The sequence below is a fragment of the Felis catus genome, chromosome E1 (genome assembly GCF_018350175.1).
Source record: "Felis catus isolate Fca126 chromosome E1, F.catus_Fca126_mat1.0, whole genome shotgun sequence".
Taxonomy (NCBI): domain Eukaryota; kingdom Metazoa; phylum Chordata; class Mammalia; order Carnivora; family Felidae; genus Felis; species Felis catus.
In genome coordinates this window covers 18,570,272-18,592,630 of record NC_058381.1, presented here as the reverse complement: position 1 = coordinate 18,592,630, position 22,359 = coordinate 18,570,272, and the positions used below count along the sequence as shown (strand labels likewise).

The window sequence follows — 22,359 nt, the reverse complement described above, 5'->3', positions numbered from 1 at the left end:
TTATCTTCATATTCAGTTGAGGCAACTGAGACTCAGAAAAGTTACTTAAACTGCATAAGTCACAGAGCTAGTAAATGGCAGAGCTTGGATTGGTATCCACTACTCCTGCACTCAGTAAATTCATGCAACTCCTCATTAAGTGCCTTCACCTTTTAGACCCTGCCCCAGGAACTTGGCATGCAACACCGAGTGGGACAGACACGCTTTCTGGCATGGTCAAACTTAGTAAACAATTAAAATATAGAATTCTCATACACTGCTATGAGGGAGGCAGTGTAATGAAGATAGATAACAGAGATACATACTCTACAACAGACTCAGGAAAAACTTTCCAGAAAAAAAAAAAAAAGGTAAAATGCATATGAAAAGTAAAATTCATCTGAACGATATATTAGAAGAGCGAAGGGTGGTTGGGGAGTGTTTGGGGCTGAAGATATTCATGAAGGTTTGGAAGCAACAAACCATTTGTGGAACTGAAAGTTCAGAATGTCTGAAGTATAGAGGGAGGAGGTGATAGATTAAGGTCATTGAGCAAGGGGCGAAGAAGATCAAGTGGAACTATTATTGACTTTTTTCAAAGGTAGGGGCATGGTCAGACTTGTGTTTTTAAAAGATTGCTATACTCTAAGTGGAGGATAAAATAGGGGTGTGCTAGCCTACAGGCAGGGAGAAGTGTTAAAGATGCTAGTGGCATAAATTGGGGGTAATATTGTGGTAATTGGAGAAAGGGGGGGTGTTAAGAAGTGTTTGAAAGTGTTTAAGACCTTTGGGGTGCTTGGATGGCTCAGTCCATTAAGCCTTCGACTCTTGATTTCAGCTCAGGTCACCGTCTCGTACTTGGTGGGACTGAACCCCAAGTTCAGGCTCTGACAGTGCAGAGCCTGCTTGGGGTTCTCTCTCTCTCTCTCTCTCTCTCTCTGCCCCTCCCCAGTTTTTCTTCTCTCTCTCTCTCTCAAAATAAATAAGCATTAAAAAAAGAAAAGTGTTTAAGACTTGATGATTGATTAGAAGGGAAGGAGTGGGGCAGGCAAAGAGAAATCAAAGATGATCTCCAGGGTTCTGAGTGAAGATTTCATAAAGGCAAGGTTCTGTAAGCTTATTATTTCATATTTTAAAAGAAAAGTAAATTCAAATAAGTGAGGTTATGTGATAGCGAAAGGTTATTTTAGTAAGATTTCAATTTTCTAAAACTTAGAAAATACAGGAGAAAATTACGATCTTTGTTGTTGAGTTTATTACTCTTGTTGCTTTAATTTATATCTTGTATTTAATTTGTATTTAATTTAAGGAGAGCCTTATTATCCATGGAGAGTGGAGTTGTGAACGCTGGAGACAGCACCTCTTTTTGCCAAGATCAGAATCAACCATGGAGGACCAGCCATAGGCTATGAACCATCAGTCTACTGAGTTTCTTCTGTGACTGTCTTGTTGAGTAACCTTGGACCTTGAGTTTTGTTAGTTCGACATCCCTTTTTGCTCCCCCTATTTCTTCTCCACACTTGATGACTTAAAAAGGGATAGGATATGGCTCGTATCAAAGGACCATCTATGATTGGGACTCCGCCTTCTTCATCTCAGTCCCGCCCCCTTTCTTTAGACCACACCCCCTTTATTTGGCCCCGCCCCCAAAGAGGTCGCCGCTGATACGACAGTGAATTCTCCACAATCCTGACCTATAGGAGATCTGAAGGGTGGGACCGAGATCAATCGTTTTTTCCATTTGTCAAATCTAGTGTCTATCTGGCCCCGGTCCCTTCCCACTTCATCTTCAAGCCAAGGATTGGTTGTTCTGTTCTTGGTCCCCGGCTCATGATTGGTTCTTTTATTCCACCCTCTCTTCCAGCTTTTGCGGGCGGGATTAGCACGCAGCTTCCTGCTCCTGCCAAAAAAATAAAAGAAGAAAAAGAAAAGAGGAGAGAGGCGAAAGAAAATGTCACGGAGATCTTTGGTTTTTAATTCGCTTTTAGTCTTGTCGGTCAGGCCAGACTCTGCCTTTTGATTGGTCTTTCTATCTGCCCATCCCGGATCGGGGGCGGGATTTCCCCAGGAGACCCACACCTTGTTGCCACTGGCCGAACAGTGCGCCTGTCTGAAGCTCCGGGCCCAGGATTGGAGGCAGACGCAGACAGGTGGGCGTGGATTGGCTAGGGCAGCCGGTCAGTGTGAGGCGGGGGCGGGGCCTCGGTGGCTGGTTGCGCGTGTCCGCCGCTGGCTCCGCTCTATCCGGCTTTGCTAGGGGAGGTGAGTCCGGCCGCGGCGGCACCGGCGGCTGAGGAGGAGGCGGCGGCTGAGGAGAAAGCGGCCGGCAGCGACTGAGGAGAAAGCGGCCGCGGGGACGGGAAGCCGGGTGGGGGGGAGGGGGGGAGACGGAGCAGCCTTGAGCCCTGCGGGGGCCGTCGCGCGGGGGGACCCACCCGCTCTCCCCCCCAACCCTCCTCAGCAGAAGCAGCCGGCGGCGGGGGCAGGAGTCAGCCCGCTTCCGACTGCACCCCGCCCGCCTCCCGGGGCTCCTATTCTTTGGCCCCGGGACCCTAACCTCATCCCGGGGCGGTTCCCTCTGTCTGGGCGTCCGAGTGCTGCCCACCTCTCTTTCATTCCTCCCTGCACCTCCTTACCTTCACTTTGCCCCGGTTCTCTTTCTCCTCTCCGTCCTGCCCTGTCGCCTGCTCTGCTCACCCTATCCCTCCTGCCTCCTTCCCTGGCTCTTTTCTCTTCTGGAAAGTTTAGTACCCCCCTCCAATCAGGTCAGCCTGACTAGGAGTGGGGGGAGATGTAGGAAGGCCTGAGAGTTCGAGGGGGGGGGAAAGCTGGTTTCCCTGGAAATTTCCCCCCATCTTTGGAATTTGGGGTGGTTGGAATTTTTTAAAATTGTATTTTTGAGGAGGTGGTAGGTGTTTAGAAAAGGATGTGGGAATGGAAGGGGTAGATGAGTCAACCCTCTTACAAGATTCCAAGGGTGGCGTGTTTCCTGATCCTTTTCGTGCGTGGAGTTCAGGGGGTCGGGAGGTTTGGCCTTTATTCCCACATTCAAAGTTGGAACCTCCCCCCAATTAAGGATGGAGTTTTAGTACCCACTTGTGGCAGGAAACCTGGGGGGAAGGGGTCCCTTTTTCCTTTTTCTTTTCTTTTTCTTTTTTTCCTTTCTTTTCTTTTTTGGGCAATCCACACCCTTCCACACACGCTCACCCCGAAACTAAACACCAAGATCCTCTAACTTGTTTGGATTGACTGATGAAGACCTAAAGCCAGTTTCCGCTCCATGTTTTTTGAGGTGGAGTGAGTGGTTGTTCTTCATTTTTAAATGGCCAAATGACAGCTTGACCCAGTTTGCTTTCCAATCAAAGGGCATTTTTTTGAATGTCTCTTTGTGGCGCAAGAGCCAACGCAAAAATGATGGCGGCTTACAATGGCGGCACATCTGCAGCAGCAGCAGGTCACCACCACCACCATCACCACCACCTTCCACACCTCCCTCCTCCTCACCTTCACCACCACCACCACCCTCAACACCATCTTCATCCGGGGTCGGCGGCTGCTGTACACCCTGTCCAGCAGCATACCTCTTCGGCAGCTGCGGCGGCCGCAGCAGCGGCCGCAGCTGCAGCCATGTTAAACCCTGGGCAACAACAGCCATATTTCCCATCACCGGCACCGGGTCAGGCTCCTGGACCAGCTGCAGCAGCCCCAGCTCAGGTACAGGCTGCCGCAGCTGCCACAGTTAAGGCGCACCACCATCAACACTCGCATCATCCACAACAGCAGCTGGATATTGAGCCGGATAGACCTATTGGATATGGAGCCTTTGGTGTTGTCTGGTGAGTATCCACAGAAAAACACGACCTCTCGCGGTTTCTTCTCACGTTGAGGTTGGGCGAGCCATCCGCCATGGCTTCCACCATGGTGACCAACCGCGGAGCGACTCAACTGTAGGAAGCCACCGCCACCGGTGAAGAGGCCCAACGTGTTGGCTGGCCGAGTTTGTGCTTTTGAGTCCCGGCGCATTTTGGTAGAACGCCCTCTGATGAGTAGCACACGTTTGCCGTCTACCAGACTTTTCTGTTTAGAACCTAAGCGAGCCACCGGCTGTAGGATCAATAGATGAATGTGTGAAGCGTGTGTCCCGACACACCTTGGTCATCTCTTAGGTCTGATTTCGTCTGAATCGGTTGCCTGATTGCAGCGGATGTCACCAGTGACCCCACCTTTGATTCCTTAATCTTAGTCTCGTCATTGGGTTAGACTTTGCATAACTACTTTGATGTCCCTTTTTGTCTTTTCATTCTTCGATTTGTAATCTTGATCCCCAGAAGGAAGATAGAGTTCATACTTGAACCAGTTAAGCCCTTGCTTGAGTGGTTTATTTTAAACCCTAAAGCTGCAGTTGGGAAGTATGTAGCTTTAGCTTTTTTGATAAGAATGCATTAAATATAGCATCACACATGAGTACCACAAATGAGGTCAGTAGACTGTAGCTATGCCGTGGCCCACATTCAGTGTAATGTTTTAGTGTCATTTAGTGTCATTTAGTGCCTCTTAAGTTGCTGTTATCCCTTGGTTGGTTGCCGTAGTAGGAAGTATACTTTTCAAACATAGGAAACTGCTCTACTTTTGCTAGTGCTAGGATGTTTGAAAGAGTCTAAGCGCTTCTTAGATGCAACATTTTGTCTATTTACTCTTCTTAGGAAGATGAGTAGTTTGTAATAAAATGAATTTATCGTTGTAGGCCCTGTTGCTGTCAAAACTAGAACAAACAGAATTTTTTTCTCAAGGATTAAGTATTCTGGTGTGGACAGATGAATTGATGTTTTCAGTGCGTTCAAAAATAGATAGTTGTTAATGTCTAGAAAAGCCCCCATCGCTACAGGAAAATGAACTCTTTGGAACTAGCCTGGTAAATGTCTCCTTTTGTCATTGTTTTTCACGCTAGAATTGACGTGAGAATCATGTTTGCATTATATCTGGTCATCTTTATTTATAGTTCACATTTTATAACCTAGGCTACTAAGTGATCTGTTTTTTTTTTTTAAACTAGTAGGGTCCAGTGTTTTCCCAGCTAGCTCTCCAAGGAGGTTGCTGCTGCAGTGCTCCCTTCTCCAAGGTGTATGCGATTCCTGGTGGGAAAGAGTGTAGCCAGTAATGGTGTCTCTTCAGTCGCTCTGCTCAGGGACCGGTCTGCTCCTGCCTTCTCTTTCGTATCCTGTCCCCACGGATTGCACCGTATCCTATCCCCAGGGATTGCACCGTGAACTTCCATTCCTTGCCTAACCCTTGAGGATTTCAGAGGTGTGGGACCTGGGGGGGGCGGGGTGTGTGGACCGGGACAAGGTGGTTCCTTGCTTTAAATTTTGTCATTGATTTCCTGGACTTTGTTTGGATTTTCTTAGACCTGGATGCTCTCTCTTATTTAAACGTTGTACATACAGTGTTAAGAACTAGAGATACTGAAAGGGAAGTGGATTGCAGCATTCTTGACTATATTCTAAAGACGGTTCTACATTTCTCTCAAATGGTGATGTGACTTGTAGAGTTTTCACTTCAAGTCAGGGCTAAAGGAAAAGATTTTTTTTTTTAGGGGAGGAAGGTGAGGAGCTGGGAATGCTGAAACATCTTCCATAGCAAACATTCTGGTAGAGGCTATTCTGAGTTACATATGTATGAAAAACTGAATGTTTTTGATTTGAGTCCATTCTAGATTCTGTCATTGATTGAACGCCTTCTGTCACCGACAGAGTTGGCTGCCCGTACTTGAAGAGTACCTCATTCTGTACACCATCTTTTATTGTATACCGGTTGTTTTGTGTTTGCCTTGTCTCACTACCTTCGTAAGCCCCTCGAGGATACGGACTGTGCCTACCAGGGTACTTCTTTTCCTCCGCGGCACTTTGCACAGGGCCGTGGCATGTTCGCTGCTTGATTACTTGATTCCCCGGCCAGGTCCTTCTTTCTTTAACCAAGTTTGTGTGGTTAGCTGCATTGAGTGTTTCCAATCAGTTGTTACAAGTGAAGTACAATTCAGAATGAAAAAAAGGAAGAGTTCCAGGTGTGTGTTTTAGTATGCAAATGCTTTTCTGTTTTCATATTTACATATCGATGACCTGTTGTCTGAATTGCTTATTATATTTGGAACGTAACTGCCACGTGTATGACCTGGGTAAAGTTGTTAAAACTAGAGATTTGAATACCAGACCAGAGTGAGTCGCACTAGTATTCTGAAACCCAAGCTAAAGATATTAGTAAGATTTTTTACTTTTTAACTAACTAGACCAGAATTTTTTTTTAATTCAAAAAATATCTAATGAACCTGAAACTGTTTTCTAAAATGATTAAAATGGGACATAAAAATATTTTCCCAGTGATACATCATTTGATTAAAACATCATATAACTACTTGGGCATCACAAGATTCACTTAGATTCAAATATATTAAAAAAAATTTTTTTTAATGTCTATTTATTTTTGAGAGGGAGGAGCAGAGAGAGAGGGAGACCCAGAGTCTGAAGCAGGTTCCGGGCTCTGAGGTGTCATCACAGAGCCCGACTTGGGGCTCAAACTCACGAACCGCGAGATCATGACCTGAGCCAAAGTCGGACGCTTACCCAGGTGCCTCTCTAATGTATTTAACGCATTTTGCAAGTATTTTTCTTCTGGCATCCCACACAAAAGGACACTGTATCTGCTCTCATATCTTTTTCTGAACATGCACCCCAAATTACTGACTGATGTCTGAAAACATTGCATGTAATTTTGAACAATATTGTTTCTCCTGTATGTAGACACAGCAAGATATTTGTGGAAGTGGTAGAGCATTTTACCAGATTTATAACTGAACAGTTTAGTCTACCAGCCTTGATTTATCTCTGAGCTGAATTTAACTAGTGGAATAACTTATCAGTATTGGACAGTTGTGTAAAAGTAGTGAATTACCTATTTGCTTGCTGGTAAAGATGGTGCTTTGACAGTTCAATTAAGGTTTCATTAACGACTGTCTGCTGTGTTTTATCTCAAAGTAAGGGTTCCAGTTTACGTGGTAATATGGTCATGGGGTAGCCTGAGATACATTCATTCTAATGATAGAATGTTGTTCATGGGTCATCAAAGCATCATATATAATTTGACCTTCTTTATCACATGTCAAGGCTCCAAATGTCCATTTGGACATTTTCATAATGCAAAACTGAAACACAAAATAACCCACAAACAGAAACCTCAGTCATTTGGTGAGGATAATGTTAATATCTATTTGTTGGTAGTTCACATTTGCCAGAGGAAAGTGAATATGCAGTGCTTAAAATTGTGACAACCTTGGGACAAAGTATTACAGCATAAAGCTTCAGGGGCTTATGAAGTGCGTGTTTTTGAGAGTTGGAGGAAGTTGACCACATGAGGGAAGTTTGGAGACTGCTAAACCCAGGCAGTTTGACATTGACAACCAGAAATATTGATTGAATTAATGGCACATAGTGCCACCTTGATAATGAGTCTGGGAAAAGCTTCTACATAGAATATTAGTAGTGTTTTGGTTTTTAACTTATGTGATTAATTGAAAGATCAAATATCTTGGGATTCATTTGGTCTGTTGCCTTTGTACTCCAAGTAAAGTTGGAGAAATTTGATTTTAATTATTCTAATTCTTTCAGCGGGTTACTTTTATGTATAAGTCTTTCAAAACTTAAGCATCACTGTAGTGATACTTAGTTACTTACTAGCTGTGTCATCTTAAATTGTTTCACCTCTCTATTCCTCATTATAAAATGAGGATAATAATAGCACCTCTCCAAGGAGGATCGGTAAAAATGTAATCTTTGTAAACCAATGATTACACTGTCTAGCATACAGTAAGCACTCAATGAAGGCTGTTTTTGTAGTTATTGTTGGTAGAAAAAACTGTTGTGTTAATGTATGCAGAAGTGGCTTCGTATATGGCCAGGTTTATCAAGTGAAATCACAACGTGCAGACTATGTTTGGAGGCATGACTTCAGATACCATAAAGTGTCCCCTTAGTTGTGCTATATGCTGTATATGTGCTATTAATAATTTAAAACAAAGACATTAAAATATATATAAAATACATGTTTGTGTGGACTTGGTAGGTGTTCTAGTCAGTTCATCTGCACTGTTTTAGAAAGTATTCTGGATTTACATTGTGGGAAGGAAATTAATTTTTTCTTCTCAGAATGTAACAAATGAAGGACATCCTTATCGTCAAAGTTCAGCTTTAGTGGAAGCTCATTTTACTTGTGTTTGGATGAAAGAGTGTGAATTGCTAAAGAAGATCCTAGTGAGGTGGGGGAAATATGTGCGATTTAATGAAAAATTATTCAGCGTAAATCCTCATGCATGGCAGATACTGTCTAGCTTGCTCATCTTGTGAAAATTAGAGGTACCATTTTTTTTCTGATGTTTTCCGTGGTACTTTTTTACTCCTCAAACAGCCAACTTGAATTTAGAAAAATGGGGAATGCTTTGGGATATGTTTGGGGAAAATCCTGGAGTTATGTGCATCAGCAAGAGCATACTGAAGTGTATTCGGTTATTAACTGTGTTTTACAGGTTAAGAATTTGTAGTATTGAGAAGTGTTTCTAACAGCCAGGATTAACTGCCACAGCTGGATTCTTTGGGGTGGGGTGGGGGGCGCTGCTTTGTGAAAAGAGCTTTGATGAAGCAGTGCCTGCACCATGAAAAGGAAACGGTCGCTCTTCTAGACATAACACAGCATCCGTGTGAAACTAGAAATGTGGAAATCTATATTGTTAATTTTAACGACAAACGAACTTACTTTTAGAAACTGCAGGTTCATGGTCATAAAGTAGAGAAAGCAAAGAGAGAGAATAAAAGTAATACAGTCTAATGATACTGAACTGGTTTCTTGGTGATACAGACTCCATGGCATTGTAACATTGGGAGTCATTTTGTGGTTAGACTCCTGACAAGATTTTTCCAAATTATATTCAAAAACCAAAAATAAAACAAAACCACAACACAGCAAAAGAACTCATTTGTTTTATTCACAACACAACAAAAGAAACTCGTTTTATTCTTGGGCAGAAATTTTATGTTACACCATTGATTATTAGAAGGAAAGAAGATAAAGATACTTTATTAAGAAACAAACATTTCAGAAAGAATTGCCTTTTCAAACTAGCTAAAACGGCAATATCCCTCAAACTCACATGCAACTTTTTTAGCCATCACTCAGTACCACTGGTGCATGTCCTGGAAAAGAAATGGGGGCAGATAAAGTTACCCTTCATATGCTTGCTAGAAGAAGAATATTTGCAAAATGTATTAACTGAATATATGTTTGAATCTAAGTTCTGGGGTTCCTGGAGCTTTACCCTCAAAGCATGGACAATTGTAGAAATGTTCCATGATATAAAAGGCTGTCCTCTAATGGAGTTCTGCAATATTTCATTGTCTTCCCAACTTGGAGTATGAGAGTTTTCCCTGATTTCTGTATTGTAGAATTGAGTGACTATTCTTGGCGGTTTTTATTAGATTTGCTGATGTCCTACCAGTTTAAGAATCCATTGTTTACATAATGTATGTTTCTTTATTATGCCGATCTTATTTCTTTGATGGAAATTGTCAAAGCCAAAGAAACTTTTCCATTTGTCATCCAACCAAATGGAAAGAAGTCACTGGGTAGAAGCTCTTTCATTATAAAGTTGTTTTGAGGTTTTACTTAAAAAAAAAAAAGTTTGTTTATTTTGAGAGAGAGAGAGAGAAAGGGAATCTGAAGTCAGGCTCCACGGTGTCATGGCAGAGCCCGACACAGGGCTTCATCCCACCAATCATGAGATTATGACCTGAGCTAAAATCAAGAGTCCGATGCCCAACCTACTAAGCCACCCAGTTGCCCCTGGGTTTTACTTTTGATTTGTGCATCCACAGTAGTCCAGTGAATTATTTGTTGATTGGGTCATCTAATGCAGATCAACAACGATTTCCTAACTAACACAGTTTGTCAGTTTGATCCAATTGTTGCTTAGGGGTAATACAGAGAGTGCCTGAGGCAACAGTTGTGATACTGTCAATAAGCATGTGACACATCATCATAGACTTAGTTGGTAGTTCTAAGGTACCTAGCCAGAAGACATTAGAAAAAATTTTAGCACTCTGGCATTATGAAAAGGAAACTAAGGAAACGATATTGAGTTGCACTTTAACAGTTAACGACAATGGTGTGAGTAGAGGGAGTGTGTACAGTGATGTCTGTCATTGATTATGATTGGCAGTCTTTATCTAAACCTAGTTTCATATCGGTGTTTTGAATTAGTTTGACTAATTGAATTATATCTACTATCAGAAGGTTTTGACATTGTTGGAACTCACTAGTCAGTGTGTTTTTTATTGTCAACCTGCTGCAGTGGACCAGAACTATTGTAGGTAATAATGAGGATATTTAATTCTACAAACAATTTTGCAAACGGTCAAGCTTCTGCTGTTATCTGTCCTGTGCTTGTACTGGGACACGGAGATGTTTAAGTCATGATACTGCCCTGAAGGAGCTTACAGTTAAGTAAACAGTGTGCAAAATAATATATCCCTGCTTTCAGGGAGTCTTGATGGAGAGTTGAAACTAAATTTGAAATCATTAAATAAAAACATAAAGATGTATTATCACTTGTTCTCACAGTAATATTTATTGGTTATTGACTATTTCCCAGGCCCTGTGCTGGATGTTAGGGATTTAAAGAAGATTATGATCTAGTGGGGGAGAGAGACTTGTAAATGGATGATTATAATTCATTGCCATCAATGCAGCAATAGAGATATTCCCTGCATATTATGGGAACATAGAGGAGGGATTTCTCTGGAAGGCATGAATGCTTTCTACAAGAGGTAATACCTCCACTGAGTTTTAAGAATAAGAGTCAGCTAATGACGAAGGGCATTCTAGATAGTTGGGCTCATATGCAGGAGACCGTAGGGCTGGAGTTGCTGAAATATAAAGTGTAGTGGGGAGGTGGGAGGTGATAGGGTGGAGGGAGACAAACTAGAGCTAGACCCTAAAATTAGAGTGTTCTGCTGAAGAGATCCCACTGGTACTGGGAGAGGGGCAAAATCTTACTCTTTTTATGAGTAAAGCACATATATAAATATATAGCTTATCTATAGTATTAAAATTTCATGAGGAGTCTGGGGGAAAAATGTCTGAAAAGGCTCCTTTGGGGCGGGTAATGAAATAAAGTTGAAACACTGGGAATGGCAACTGTGGAAAGTTTTTAAGAGAGAGACTTGTTCAGATATTTATATCTATGTATATAAAAGAGTGGAGATAGCTGAGGCCTGAGCCTTGGGGAATGTTCTCAGTTGTAGGTGGAAGAAATTATTGGAGGCAAAACTAAAGGGCAGTCAGATAGGAAAATGTGTTCATAGTGATTGACTACTTGTGCATGGCAGAAGATTGTTAGGAAGATGGGAGTGATCTTTGGTGCAGATAAAAAAGTCAAAGAAAATGAGGGTGGAGAAAAGGCTATTGAATTTAGCAGGTAGAACACACATTTGAGAATGTGTGTGTGATTTTTTTTTTTCTCTCTCATGTATACATGAAATGTATATATTTGATTCTAAAGAATGTCTTAAATATTAGCAGCACTTTGTTTTATCATTAATAAAATTCTCCCAAATCCCAAGTTTTTATTTCTAGTTTAGTAAACCATAGAACTTGATGTTTATCATGTTCAAGGTGCCATTTCTTCGGGAAGAATTTTTTTAATGAGAGGGTAACAGAGTACTCAACTAAACTTGTTAGGAGACAAGATTCTGGTCCTGCCTTGCTGCCAACAACCCTATGACCTTGATAAAGTTATTTAAATTTTCTGGGTCTTTGGTTCCTCATTTATAAAATCCTGTGTTTCCTAAGTTTCTCTAATACAATTGTGTCAATGTTTATAAAGCATCATGGCTTTGTTTTTGGGAAAGTCCAACCTGCTAGTGACCATATGACAACTTTTTTCAGGAGTACAGATGTTGGATAGCTTCTAAAATTGTTTAAAGGAAGAATGAGATAAATGTAACCCTATTCCCATGTGGTAACTTTCATGGAGTTTTCAAATTTAAAATTTCAGATTTTAAATGTGCAGCTGTTCAAGAGATTTATTTTCTTTCATTGACATTGGTAAGGATTGTACATATTTAGTTATGAAGAGCCTGCCTATTTGCAAATGGGCAATCAGTTCCTTCCTGAATGTAAATTTGATACTGTTTTTCTGGTAATACTTTACCTTTTAGTGTTTTAGATTTTCTTGCTTTCCTAAATATTTGGAGTGATTTTTAAAATTTTAAATAAAATCTAATATTAAATATTTTGTCTTTTTGTGTGTGTGTGAGTAATCAGGTAAAATGATTTGGGGGTCAGTGCTTACATTAGCAAGTTGGTTTACAATGTTTTGTTTTTAGGAATCTCTTTTTAAATTCTGAATTTGGCTAGGGAATTTACTAGTTTGCAGATTAACCTCCCACAAAATGAGCTGTGTCACAGCTTTAAGGCCCTAGCCGTCTAGGGCGATTTACAATGCCCAGAGATAGAGCAGGAGCGTGCCTTCCTAAAGCTCTTCCACAATAGGAAGGGAGCATTTTCAGAGCCCTCAACAAACCAGCAGCACTATCCAGTAGATATATAATGCAAGCCACATATGTGATTTTAATGTTCTAGTGACCGTATTAAAAAATGTGAAAAGAAACAGGTGAAATTAGTTTTAGTAATATATTTTTATTCCATGTATCCAAAGTATTGTAATTTCAACATGTTATTACTATAAAAATTATTAATTAGGTATTTTACATTCTTCTCCACCTCCCCCCCCCCCCCGCCCCGCCCCACACACACCAAAGTGTACTGGCTACCTTATTGACCAGCACGGTTTTAGAGTCTCTTTGGCCTTTATTGTTGTATACCGATTTCTGAACCACTCGTCGTCTGTAGAGATAGGATTACTTTTGGAGCAATCAGGTCCACTCTGGACCTGGAGATGGAGTCAGTTATAAATGGGAGTGATGAATTCCAGCAATGGATGCTGGGAAGGCAGTCATTAATTACCAAGAATGCATTCATCTAACTTATATCAGACTCAGAAGATCTGGACCAGGTGCGTTCATAGAACAAAGTGGAATAATGTTCTCCATAGAGAAGTTGTCCTAACTGCCCTGAATTATTTGGAGTATTTTCCTTTTCTTTTCTGAACCCTTGTTTGCCTGAGGTAGCAGAAAGGTAAAATTGGTACCTGATCCTCGCCATGTTGGCTTTCCTTCCCGGTTAGATCAGATATCCCCCATTGATTTCTTTCCTCTCTCAGTGTTGTGGTTTTGTTATCTAGATAAAGTTCTCAAGTCTTGTTTTCAATTTAAATAGTATAAGGCTCAGTAGTGTCAGGCAGCAAACACCTAACAGGGGAATGGACAACACAGAAACTTTTTGTTTATCCTTTCCTTGACCTAAAATTCCTGCTCTGAGCTACAGAGAAAAGGTGAAGAGAGACATTTGAACAAATAGATAAAATTAGTCATTTGACCCAGATTGCAGCTATTTTTTTTTTTTCTGTCTGCATGGATAAAAACCATCCTCCAATTTACATAAGCAGGTGATTTTTCTTACATGCTAATTTTCTTAATGTACCATGGCAGAGAGCTGTAGATTTGCAAATTGTGTAAGTAAATTGAAGTAAACCAGGTGACTTTATTTCACTTTATTATCTTACCAGTACAGAAGTACCCAAAGGGTGCAATTATCGGGTGATTATCTCATTGCACATCTAAGTTAACAGGCAGCCTGGTGCAAAGTTTTTCCCCCCCCCCCTTTCTTCTCCACTTCCCTCTCATTTTAGTTGTTTAAAATAGGAAACTATTGATTTCTGTATTTACCTTGACAGGGCTAAAAATTTAATAATACAGATGTGGGGAAAATTGAGCTTTATTCAGAGTAATCCAGAAGCCATAAGAATTGGCAAGTAATGTGGATACTGTGCAGAAAAAGGGACACATATATACTTGGTTTGGGTTTGAATTGCCCGAGAGAATTAGATGAGAACCTTCAACCATGTTTAATTGGTTGGCCTCTTCTGTTTTCCTTTTCCCAGGTTCTGCATGTTACAGTAATTGGGTTATTGTGAAGTTAACTGGGTGTGTATCAAAGCCAGTGTTCAAAATATTGACGTGTATTCTCTTAAAAATCAAAATACCTAATTACAAGTGTTTTAAAATAACATTTCAATATGTTAGAAATTTTAGAAAGGTACAACAGTTAGTTTTAGGGGCTCTTTTCCCAGAAGATTCCTGAGGACAAGTAATGTCAATCAATAAAGCACCTTCCTGGTATTAAAAGGGTATTTCCAAATAACAAATTCCAATATTAATCTTAGCAATTAATGCCTTTTAATTCCTCAGATGTGACCGTATTATTTACCTAGTGATATGTATGGAGATTAAATTCTACTCCTTGTAGCTTTGAAGTAATGCTTTTGAAATGAATCATAATTTTAAGCTAGCAAATTAAAAGTTTGGCCAGTCTTTTTATCCCAGTGCTTCCATATTCTTCCTTTTCGGTTTCAAGAAAAGTAGTCCAGAAGAACTTTGAGAACAAAAGCAGTTAAAGAATGACCAGAGGAGGACCGGATTTAAGTACAAAGGGACTGTATGGGTTGGTAGTTAAGAGCCAGTGCTATGATTACGGTCTGGATTTAAATCTTGACTCTGCCCTCTTCCTAGCTGTGGGCTAATTATTTAACCTCTGAGTGCCTCTTGGTCATAGTGTGTAAAATGGGGATAGTAATAGTATATGTATTTCATAGGGGTTGTTCTATAGATTAAATGAATCAAGGTATATGTAGTCATAGAACTGTGCTTGGCCCTATGTAAATATTGACTGTCATTATTATTATTATTATTATTATTACCAATTTGAGTGAAAAAATAGAGCCCCTTCTGAAAGCTTATTAATTTAGGGCAAATAACTAACAGCTTTTGTCGGGCTGTTGATAGGTCTTAGGTGTGTGACTACTGCAGAAATTTTTTTTTTTTCCTGATTAGCTCCAACAGTTATTGAAAAATTCATTCAAGTTGTAGAATGCCTTCCAAATGTAAAATTTTCTTTAGCCCATAAAAGGAAGGTTTTTCCTTTCTCTTTTTCCCCCCTTTCTCTTTAACTTCCTCTTCCCACCCCATTATCAAAGTAATATGTTTATTATAGGAAACTTGAAAAATAACCTACAACTCAGATAGCCACTGACAGCATTTGGTGTATTTTTCCCCCAATTATTTACCTGGAATGCTTGTGTTTGTAATATTATGAGTTGGAATCATGATTGCATTGGGTATTTACAATTTTGTATCCTGTTTGTTTCACTAACATTACAAAGATTTTGGCCTTATGGGGGGGGGGCCGGGGGGGGGAGGCGGGGTAGGACTAATTTTTTCATTCTCACAATCCTAGAGCTCTATCTTGAAAGGAACTAGACAGTTGGAGGATACTTTAGAATGCATCTAGAGTAACTGCCTCATTTTATAAATGGGAAAATTGAGACCCAGGGAAGCTAAGAGATTTGTTCAAGGTCACACAGCTAGTTAGAGGCTGAGCCAGAACCTTTGCTCTTTTGCTGCTTTACCAGTAATACCTGTTCACCTTAATGCCCAGTGAAACTGGAGGAAGTGTTCTTATAAAAGCAAAACAAAACAAATAAAAAACAAAAACTCTGTGAATGAAACCAAGAACAGTGCTTCTGAAAAAAAATAGAGTACTCCATTGGTTGCTTTTTGTGTGCCAGTGACTCTAAGGTTTCTGGTAAAAGTTTAATGTCATGAGCCACAAGCCTTTTGGTGGAAAACAACTCGATCTTTTCATGATAGATGTAATTATGTTGTATATTTGCCTTGAGACTATCATGTCCCCCTCTTTTATTTTTTGAAAAATTTTAAACCTCGGGGAATTGGAAAGAATTGTATAATGATATATACCCATAAACCGTTCTTCTAGATTAACATTTTGTGACTTTTGCTTTATCCAGTTGGAGGCTATTTCTACAGAATTTGCTGAGATTGGGTTTTGATTAAATTTAGACTTACAGTGTTAAGAAATTTATGGTCACTGCATCAAGTTGCTTGCTGCTCCATGTATTAAGTTTTGTAATCTCTCCCAGCTAGAGAAGGAACTGGAGGTTTTCAAGCTTGTGACTTTTGGAATGCTATTTATTCTCCTAATACTTAAAAGAAAATTCAGTGTGAATCAAATGTGTAGCTGAAACATATACCAGTCAAAACTAGGCTTCAGGCAGGATAGAAATATTCCATTCTGCAAAGTTTTTCTTTTTCTGTGATATTTATCTCAGTTTGGGAGTAAAGGGACATTTTCACAATAACCTAATTTCTGGTTTCACAATTTTGTGACAGAGGACGTGATTGAGGATATTACATTGTTGAAGCTAAAATTTAAGTTGCTGTAGTTTTTTTTTTTTCCTAAGTAAATTACCCTGATAGTCACATGAGCTGATGATGCTGTGATTTGTGTCACCCAATTCACTGCTCTGTATTTTTCAGTACCAAATAATTCCTTTGTTAAACTCATTTTCAGTAAATGAGCCATTGTTTCCCAAAGGGTAATGATTATTTCTATATATAGCACAAATCCCTAAGAAATAGATTTTAAAGTCTAAGATATTAGTGATTGGAAATGGTTAAAATCCTTGCTCTGTGTATATCAAGGCACAACTGTGTCTATGAATAGGGCAGCTGCTGTGTTTGCTCCCTCGGCTACAATATAAGATATTATGCTTACTAGAAACCAAGTGACAAGTCTTTAAAAGTGAAGTCTTTCGGTTTATGTGCAAAAAGGGGTTATTTTATTGAGTCTACCCAGTATTACATAGTTTCATAACGTAAACACCTAGAATGAAGTAGCTGGAGTTTAAATCTAAATGGCTTGTGACAGGTAAGGAAATATATAGGCAGCAGATATTGGTTTACTTGATACAGTTGATGTCAGTATCTGCAAATAAGTCATTGACTTCTTAAAGTACCTCAGCAGTAAAGACATTTAAAATAGGGACACTGTGATGTTTAACTGGTGTAGATGCTGAAGATCTGGTTATCAGCATGTATCAGCTTCTCTCTGTAGGTGGAAAAACTTTAAATAACTAGTTTTTAGCCCTTGATTTTTTTTTTCCTCTTAAAGTAGATGCTTGTTTCTTAGAAGACAAATCAAAATCATCTGTTTCTGTCTCTCTTCCCCTCTCGATGCTAATAAAAGCAAATGCTTATAAGCACTCTCTGACACATTTTCTACCCACTGATACACTGAAAATAATGAGTTTCGAAGGCTGGGGCCATGTCTCATTTGTATCTGCAGAGCGGAATATGGTCTTGGGTGGGTACTTACTGTTCTTTGTTACATTGAAAGTTGCTAATGGTAAGTTTGATGGGATGGTGACTGTCACAAAGAAGAGTATCACTGACCCCTTTGCCATTATGTAGAGCCCTACTTCCTCATGCAACACAGGAATTTTGATGAGGGAACACTTAGAGTGGCATTCAGACTACCCCTTGATGGTGATTTTGTTTTTTGTGGTGTTTGGGTTTCTTTTTTTAAGAGTAAAGAGCCCTAATCTAAAAATAATATATGGTAACCAACTATCCCTCAAATAGTCCTTGTTTTGCTGCTGCTTTCTATAATCTACTTTTAAGAATGCTTTTGAATTGTTTAGGTAAAATACATTCTCAGTGCAGAACTGTGACCTCATGTTAGAAAAATAGAAACTATGTCTAAAGTCTCATCTCTTACATCAAAATACCAAAGCCCTCTGAGATGCTGGGAAAAAAAAATGCATGCAGAAAAAAAAAATACAGGCAATTCTAAGCTCTACATTCTGTTCTATAAACTTATGAATAAATGACAGATTAGTATGTACGAGCCATCCTTTTTAAAATTGGTGAGAGGGGTGCCTGCATGGTTAAGTTGGTTAAGTGGCCCACTCTAGATTTCAGCACAGGTCCTGATCTCATGGTTGTGCGATAAGACCCCAGTTGGGCTCTGGGCTGTGCCATGAAGCCTGCTTGAGATTCTCTCTCCCTCTGTGCCCTTCTTCCACGTGCGTGGGTGCGTGTTCTCTCTCTCTCTCTCTCTCTCTCTCTCTCTCTCTCTCTCTCTCTCAAAATAAACTTAAATAAAATTAGTGAGAAAGAATGGCTTATTTCAGTGGTGTGCTGGTATATGTTTCACAGGGTCTCTGGAAAATAAAATGGCCCTGGTTTGTAGGGGCTGCCCAGTTCCTGTGGTGTAAATACTCCTATAATGGCCAGTTTCAAGCAACCAATGTGAAGTCATCAACGCTTGAATTGGAAAAAGAAATATAGTAGCACACCATTATAAAGTATTTTTACCCTACAGATAAAGTAGATGTTAATCTTACAAGCATAAGTCATTTAAAATAATTAGGAAGCAATGATTTCTGAGTATTTGTTACCTTTCTTTTAGTAATGATTTATTTCATTCTAAGCTTGTATAATTTAACTTTTAATAATGCCTGTGTTTCACAGTCAGCTTGCAAAATGCCAGAAAATGTAATAATCTCTCAGGAGCCAGTATGAACCAGCTCTAGCACACCACTGGTTTATTAAATCTTTGTTGGGATGTTTAACTAGTGGTGGGGAGGGATGAAGTTGGGTCTGTATTCATCATGTACAAAAAGTCCCAAGTGGATTAAAGGTTTAAATGTAAAAAAAAAGAAAGCAAAAAAAAAAAAAATATGGATAACTATTTTTATCATCTTGGAGGGAAAGACTTATTACTTTGATGTCAAAGCAAGAAAAATATCAGATTCGTTTGTGTAGATATTTAAGATGTGTGTTTGGTAAAATACAACATAAAAAAGCCTAAAAGAAAAAAATACACAAGCCAGGGGAGAAATGGAGAAATATTGGCAACATGTATGAAAGACAAAAGTTAGTATCTTTTAAAAAAAATTTTTTTTTAAATGTTTATTTATTTTGAGAGAGAGAGAGACAGAGCACAAGCAGGGGAGGGACAGAGAGAAGGAGAAACAGAATCTGAAGCAGGGTCCAGGCTCTGAGCTGTCAGCACAGAGCCCGACGCAGGGCTTGAACCCATGAACCGTGAGATCATGACCTGAGCCGAAGTGGGATGCTCAATCGACTGAGCCACCCAGGTGCCCCTAAAAGTTAGTATCTTTAATACTTAAACAGCTCTTAAAATCTTGGGGCACCTGGGTGGCCCAGTCGGTTAAGTGTCCAACTTCGGCTCAGGTCATGATCTTACGGTTCATGGGTTCTAGCCCCGCATCAGACTCTGCTGACAGCTCAGAGCCTGGAGCCTGCTTCGGACTCTCTCTCCCTCTCTCTCTGCCCCTCCCCCACTCGTGCTCTGTCTCTGTCTCTCTCTCAAAATGAACATTAAAAAAAAAGATCTTTTAAAATCAACAAGAAGTAAGGGTGAATACCCTAACTGAAAATGGGCAAAAGCTAGAGAATGGGCTATTTGCAGAAGAAATAAAATTTGTTTAAAAATATTTTTAAATGAACTCTTTTTTTTTTTTTTCAACGTTTATTTATTTTTGGGACAGAGAGAGACAGAGCATGAACGGGGGAGGGGCAGAGAGAGAGGGAGACACAGAATCGGAAACAGGCTCCAGGCTCTGGGCCATCAACCCAGAGCCCGACACGGGGTTTGAACTCACAGACCCGCGAGATCGTGACCTGGCTGAAGTGGGACGCTTAACCGACTGCGCCACCCAGGCGCCCCTAAAAATATTTTTAAAAGACTCTCACTTTCATTAATAAAGAAATGCAGAAATAGGATATCACTCTTAACTTGTTAGATTGACATTTTAAAGTAAGTGATAACTCCTCCAGTTATTGCAGATGTAGTGAAGTAAACACTCTGAAACTTTTTTTTTTTTTATTTTTATTTTTTGAGAGAGAGAAGACGTGTGTGCATGAGCAAGCAGGAGAGGGATGGAGGGAGAGACTCCTAAGTAGACCCTATGCTCAGAGCAGAGCTCGACTGAGCCCTGATGTGGGGGCAAAACTTTTGATGATAGTGTAGATGGCTAGAGACTTCCTGGGAGAGGAGTTTCTCAAAATTGAATGCACACACCCTTTGTGTGAGAAATCATTGAAGCTTATAGGTGCAAAGATATATTTATAAGGAAAGCGACCTAAATGTCTGTGAATAGTAGACTAGTTATCTTTGAAAGATACTCACAATTTATTAAGTGAAAATCAGTGTCAAAGATTGTCACCTTAAAACAAAGAATTACTCATATGTTCCAGGAAAGTCTGGAAGGATATCTAGCACAATGATTACTTTAGTGAGGTAAGAGTGTAGCCGATTTTTACTTTGGGTTTTATAATAACTTCTACTTGAAAGAAAACCTGAGTTCCTTATAAAGAATAACCCTAACAAGGTACACCATAGTGTCCCTCTTTTTTAGAGGAGGAAGCTACAGCTCAGAGAGATCTAAGTGACTTGCCTAAGGCTTCAGAGCTAATTAAGAGATAGGTAAAAGATATGTGATGAAGGTTATAATAAAGTATCCACAATGCAGCCTAAGGAATAGAACATAAAACCAACACTGTTGAAGCTGCCCTTAAACACCTCCCCGTTCCATCTCTGTGCCTTATCTGCCCTTCCAAGAAGAGACAACTATCCTAAATTTTATTTATTATTACCTGCTTTAAAAAAAAAATGGCTTTCTTGATAACTATAGGTCACATATAATTCACACATTTAAAGTGTCTAATTTAATGGTTTTAATATATTCATAGAGTACATTTTAATTTTAATTTTAGAACATTTTCATTACCATCAAAAGAAGCATCATACCCATTAGCAACTCACTCTCTATTCCCTGTGCCCCTGGCAACCATTAATCTTTTGTTTCTGTAGATTTTGCCTATCGTGGACATTTCATATAAATAGAATCATTCAATATATATGGTCTTTTACGATGGATTTCTTTCATCTAGCATGTTTTCAAGGTTCATCCTTTTTTATGCCTGATAATATTTCTTTGTATGGATATACAACATTTTTCTTATCCAGTTAGATATTAGAATTGTCTCTGCTTTTTGGGCTATTGCTTATGAACACTGTTCACGGTTCACTGTTTATGAACACTCATGTACAAGTTTTATGTGAACTTACGTTTTCATTTCTCTTGGGGGAATATACCCGGGAGTGGAATTGCTGGGTCACCTAGCATCTGGTAACTATGTTTAACTTTTTGAGAAACCATTGAACTGTGTTCCACAGTGGCTGAACAATTTTACATTCCCACCAACAATGGAAGAGGGTTCCAGTTTCTCCACATCCCTGTCACATCCCTGTCAATGCTTATTATCAGTCTTCTTTTTTTTTTAATTTTTAAATTTTTAAAATTTTTTTTTTTTAATTTTTTTTTCAACGTTTATTTATTTTTGGGACAGAGAGAGACAGAGCATGAACGGGGGCGGGGCAGAGAGAGAGGGAGACACAGAATCGGAAGCAGGCTCCAGGCTCTGAGCCATCAGCCCACAGCCTGACGCGGGGCTCGAACTCAGGGACCGCGAGATCGTGACCTGGCTGAAGTCGGACACTTAACCGACTGCGCCACCCAGGCGCCCCTAAATTATTTTTTTAGAGAGAGCAAGAGCACGCAAGTGGGGAGAGGGGCAGAGGGAGAGAGAACCTTAAGCAGGCTTCACGCTCAGTGCCGAGCCCATTGCGGGGCTCGATCCCACAACCCTGGGATTGTGACTTTAGCCGAAGTCAAGAGTTGGACACCTAACCAACTGAGTTATCCAGGCACCTCCTGTCTTCTTGATTATAGGCATCTTAGTGTGAAGTGGTACCTCATTGTGGTTTTGATTTGTACTTCCCAGTAATATGATGTTGAGCATCTTTTCATGTGCTTGTTGGCTAATTGTATGTTGTCTTTGGAGAAATATCTATTCAAGTCCTTTGCACATTTTTAAGTTGGGTTGTCTTCTTGTTGTTAAGTTCCTTTTTTGTATTCTAAAATTTTTTTTCAACATTTATTTGTTTTGGGGAGACAGAGTGTGAGCGGGGGAGGGGTAAAGAGAGACAGAGACACAGAATCCAAAGCAGGCTCCAGGCTCTGAGCTGTCAGCACACAGCTCAGATGTGGGGCTCGAACCCATGAACCGTGAGATCATGACCTGAGCTGAAGTCGGATGCTTAACTAACTGAGCCACCCAGGAGCCCAAGTTCTTTTTGTATTCTAGATGCCAGTCCCTTATTAGATAAATGATTTACAGATATCTTCCTCCATTCTGTGGTTTATCTTTTCAGTTTCTTGATGGTGTCCTTTAAAGCATAAAAATTATGGGGGTGCCTGGGTGGCTCAGTCAG

At 40.0% G+C, this 22,359-nt stretch overlaps 2 protein-coding genes across 2 annotated transcripts in view; one reads left to right on the top strand and one right to left on the bottom strand.

Moving 5' to 3' along the window:
* Positions 1–999: 999 nt before the first annotated feature.
* Positions 1,000–3,261, bottom strand: LOC111557845 (leucine-rich repeat extensin-like protein 3). Its single transcript, XM_045045038.1, has 3 exons — positions 3,216–3,261; positions 2,059–2,610; positions 1,000–1,879 (listed from the first exon to the last, which is right to left on the bottom strand). Exons 1-3 carry the CDS (start codon positions 3,259–3,261, stop codon positions 1,737–1,739), a joined length of 741 nt encoding a protein of 246 aa, XP_044900973.1. The 3' UTR covers positions 1,000–1,736.
* The window catches only part of NLK (nemo like kinase), a 165,407-nt gene continuing 145,428 nt past the window's right edge, over positions 2,381–22,359 (top strand). The window contains exon 1 of the mRNA XM_003996503.6: positions 2,381–3,815. Coding sequence (XP_003996552.1) covers positions 3,358–3,815 — 458 coding nt within the window. The 5' untranslated portion in view covers positions 2,381–3,357. The remainder of the gene's footprint in view (positions 3,816–22,359) is intronic.

Coding starts and splice junctions, on each gene's coding strand:
- LOC111557845 (XM_045045038.1), bottom strand. CDS start 3,261: ATGGAGCGGAAACTGGCTTTAGGTCTTCATCAGTCAATCCAAACAA. Junction 2,611..3,215: donor TCATCAGTCAATCCAAACAA/GTTAGAGGATCT, acceptor AGTGAAGGTAAG/GAGGTGCAGGGAGGAATGAA. Junction 1,880..2,058: donor GTTCGGCCAGTGGCAACAAG/GTGTGGGTCTCC, acceptor TTTTTTTGGCAG/GAGCAGGAAGCTGCGTGCTA.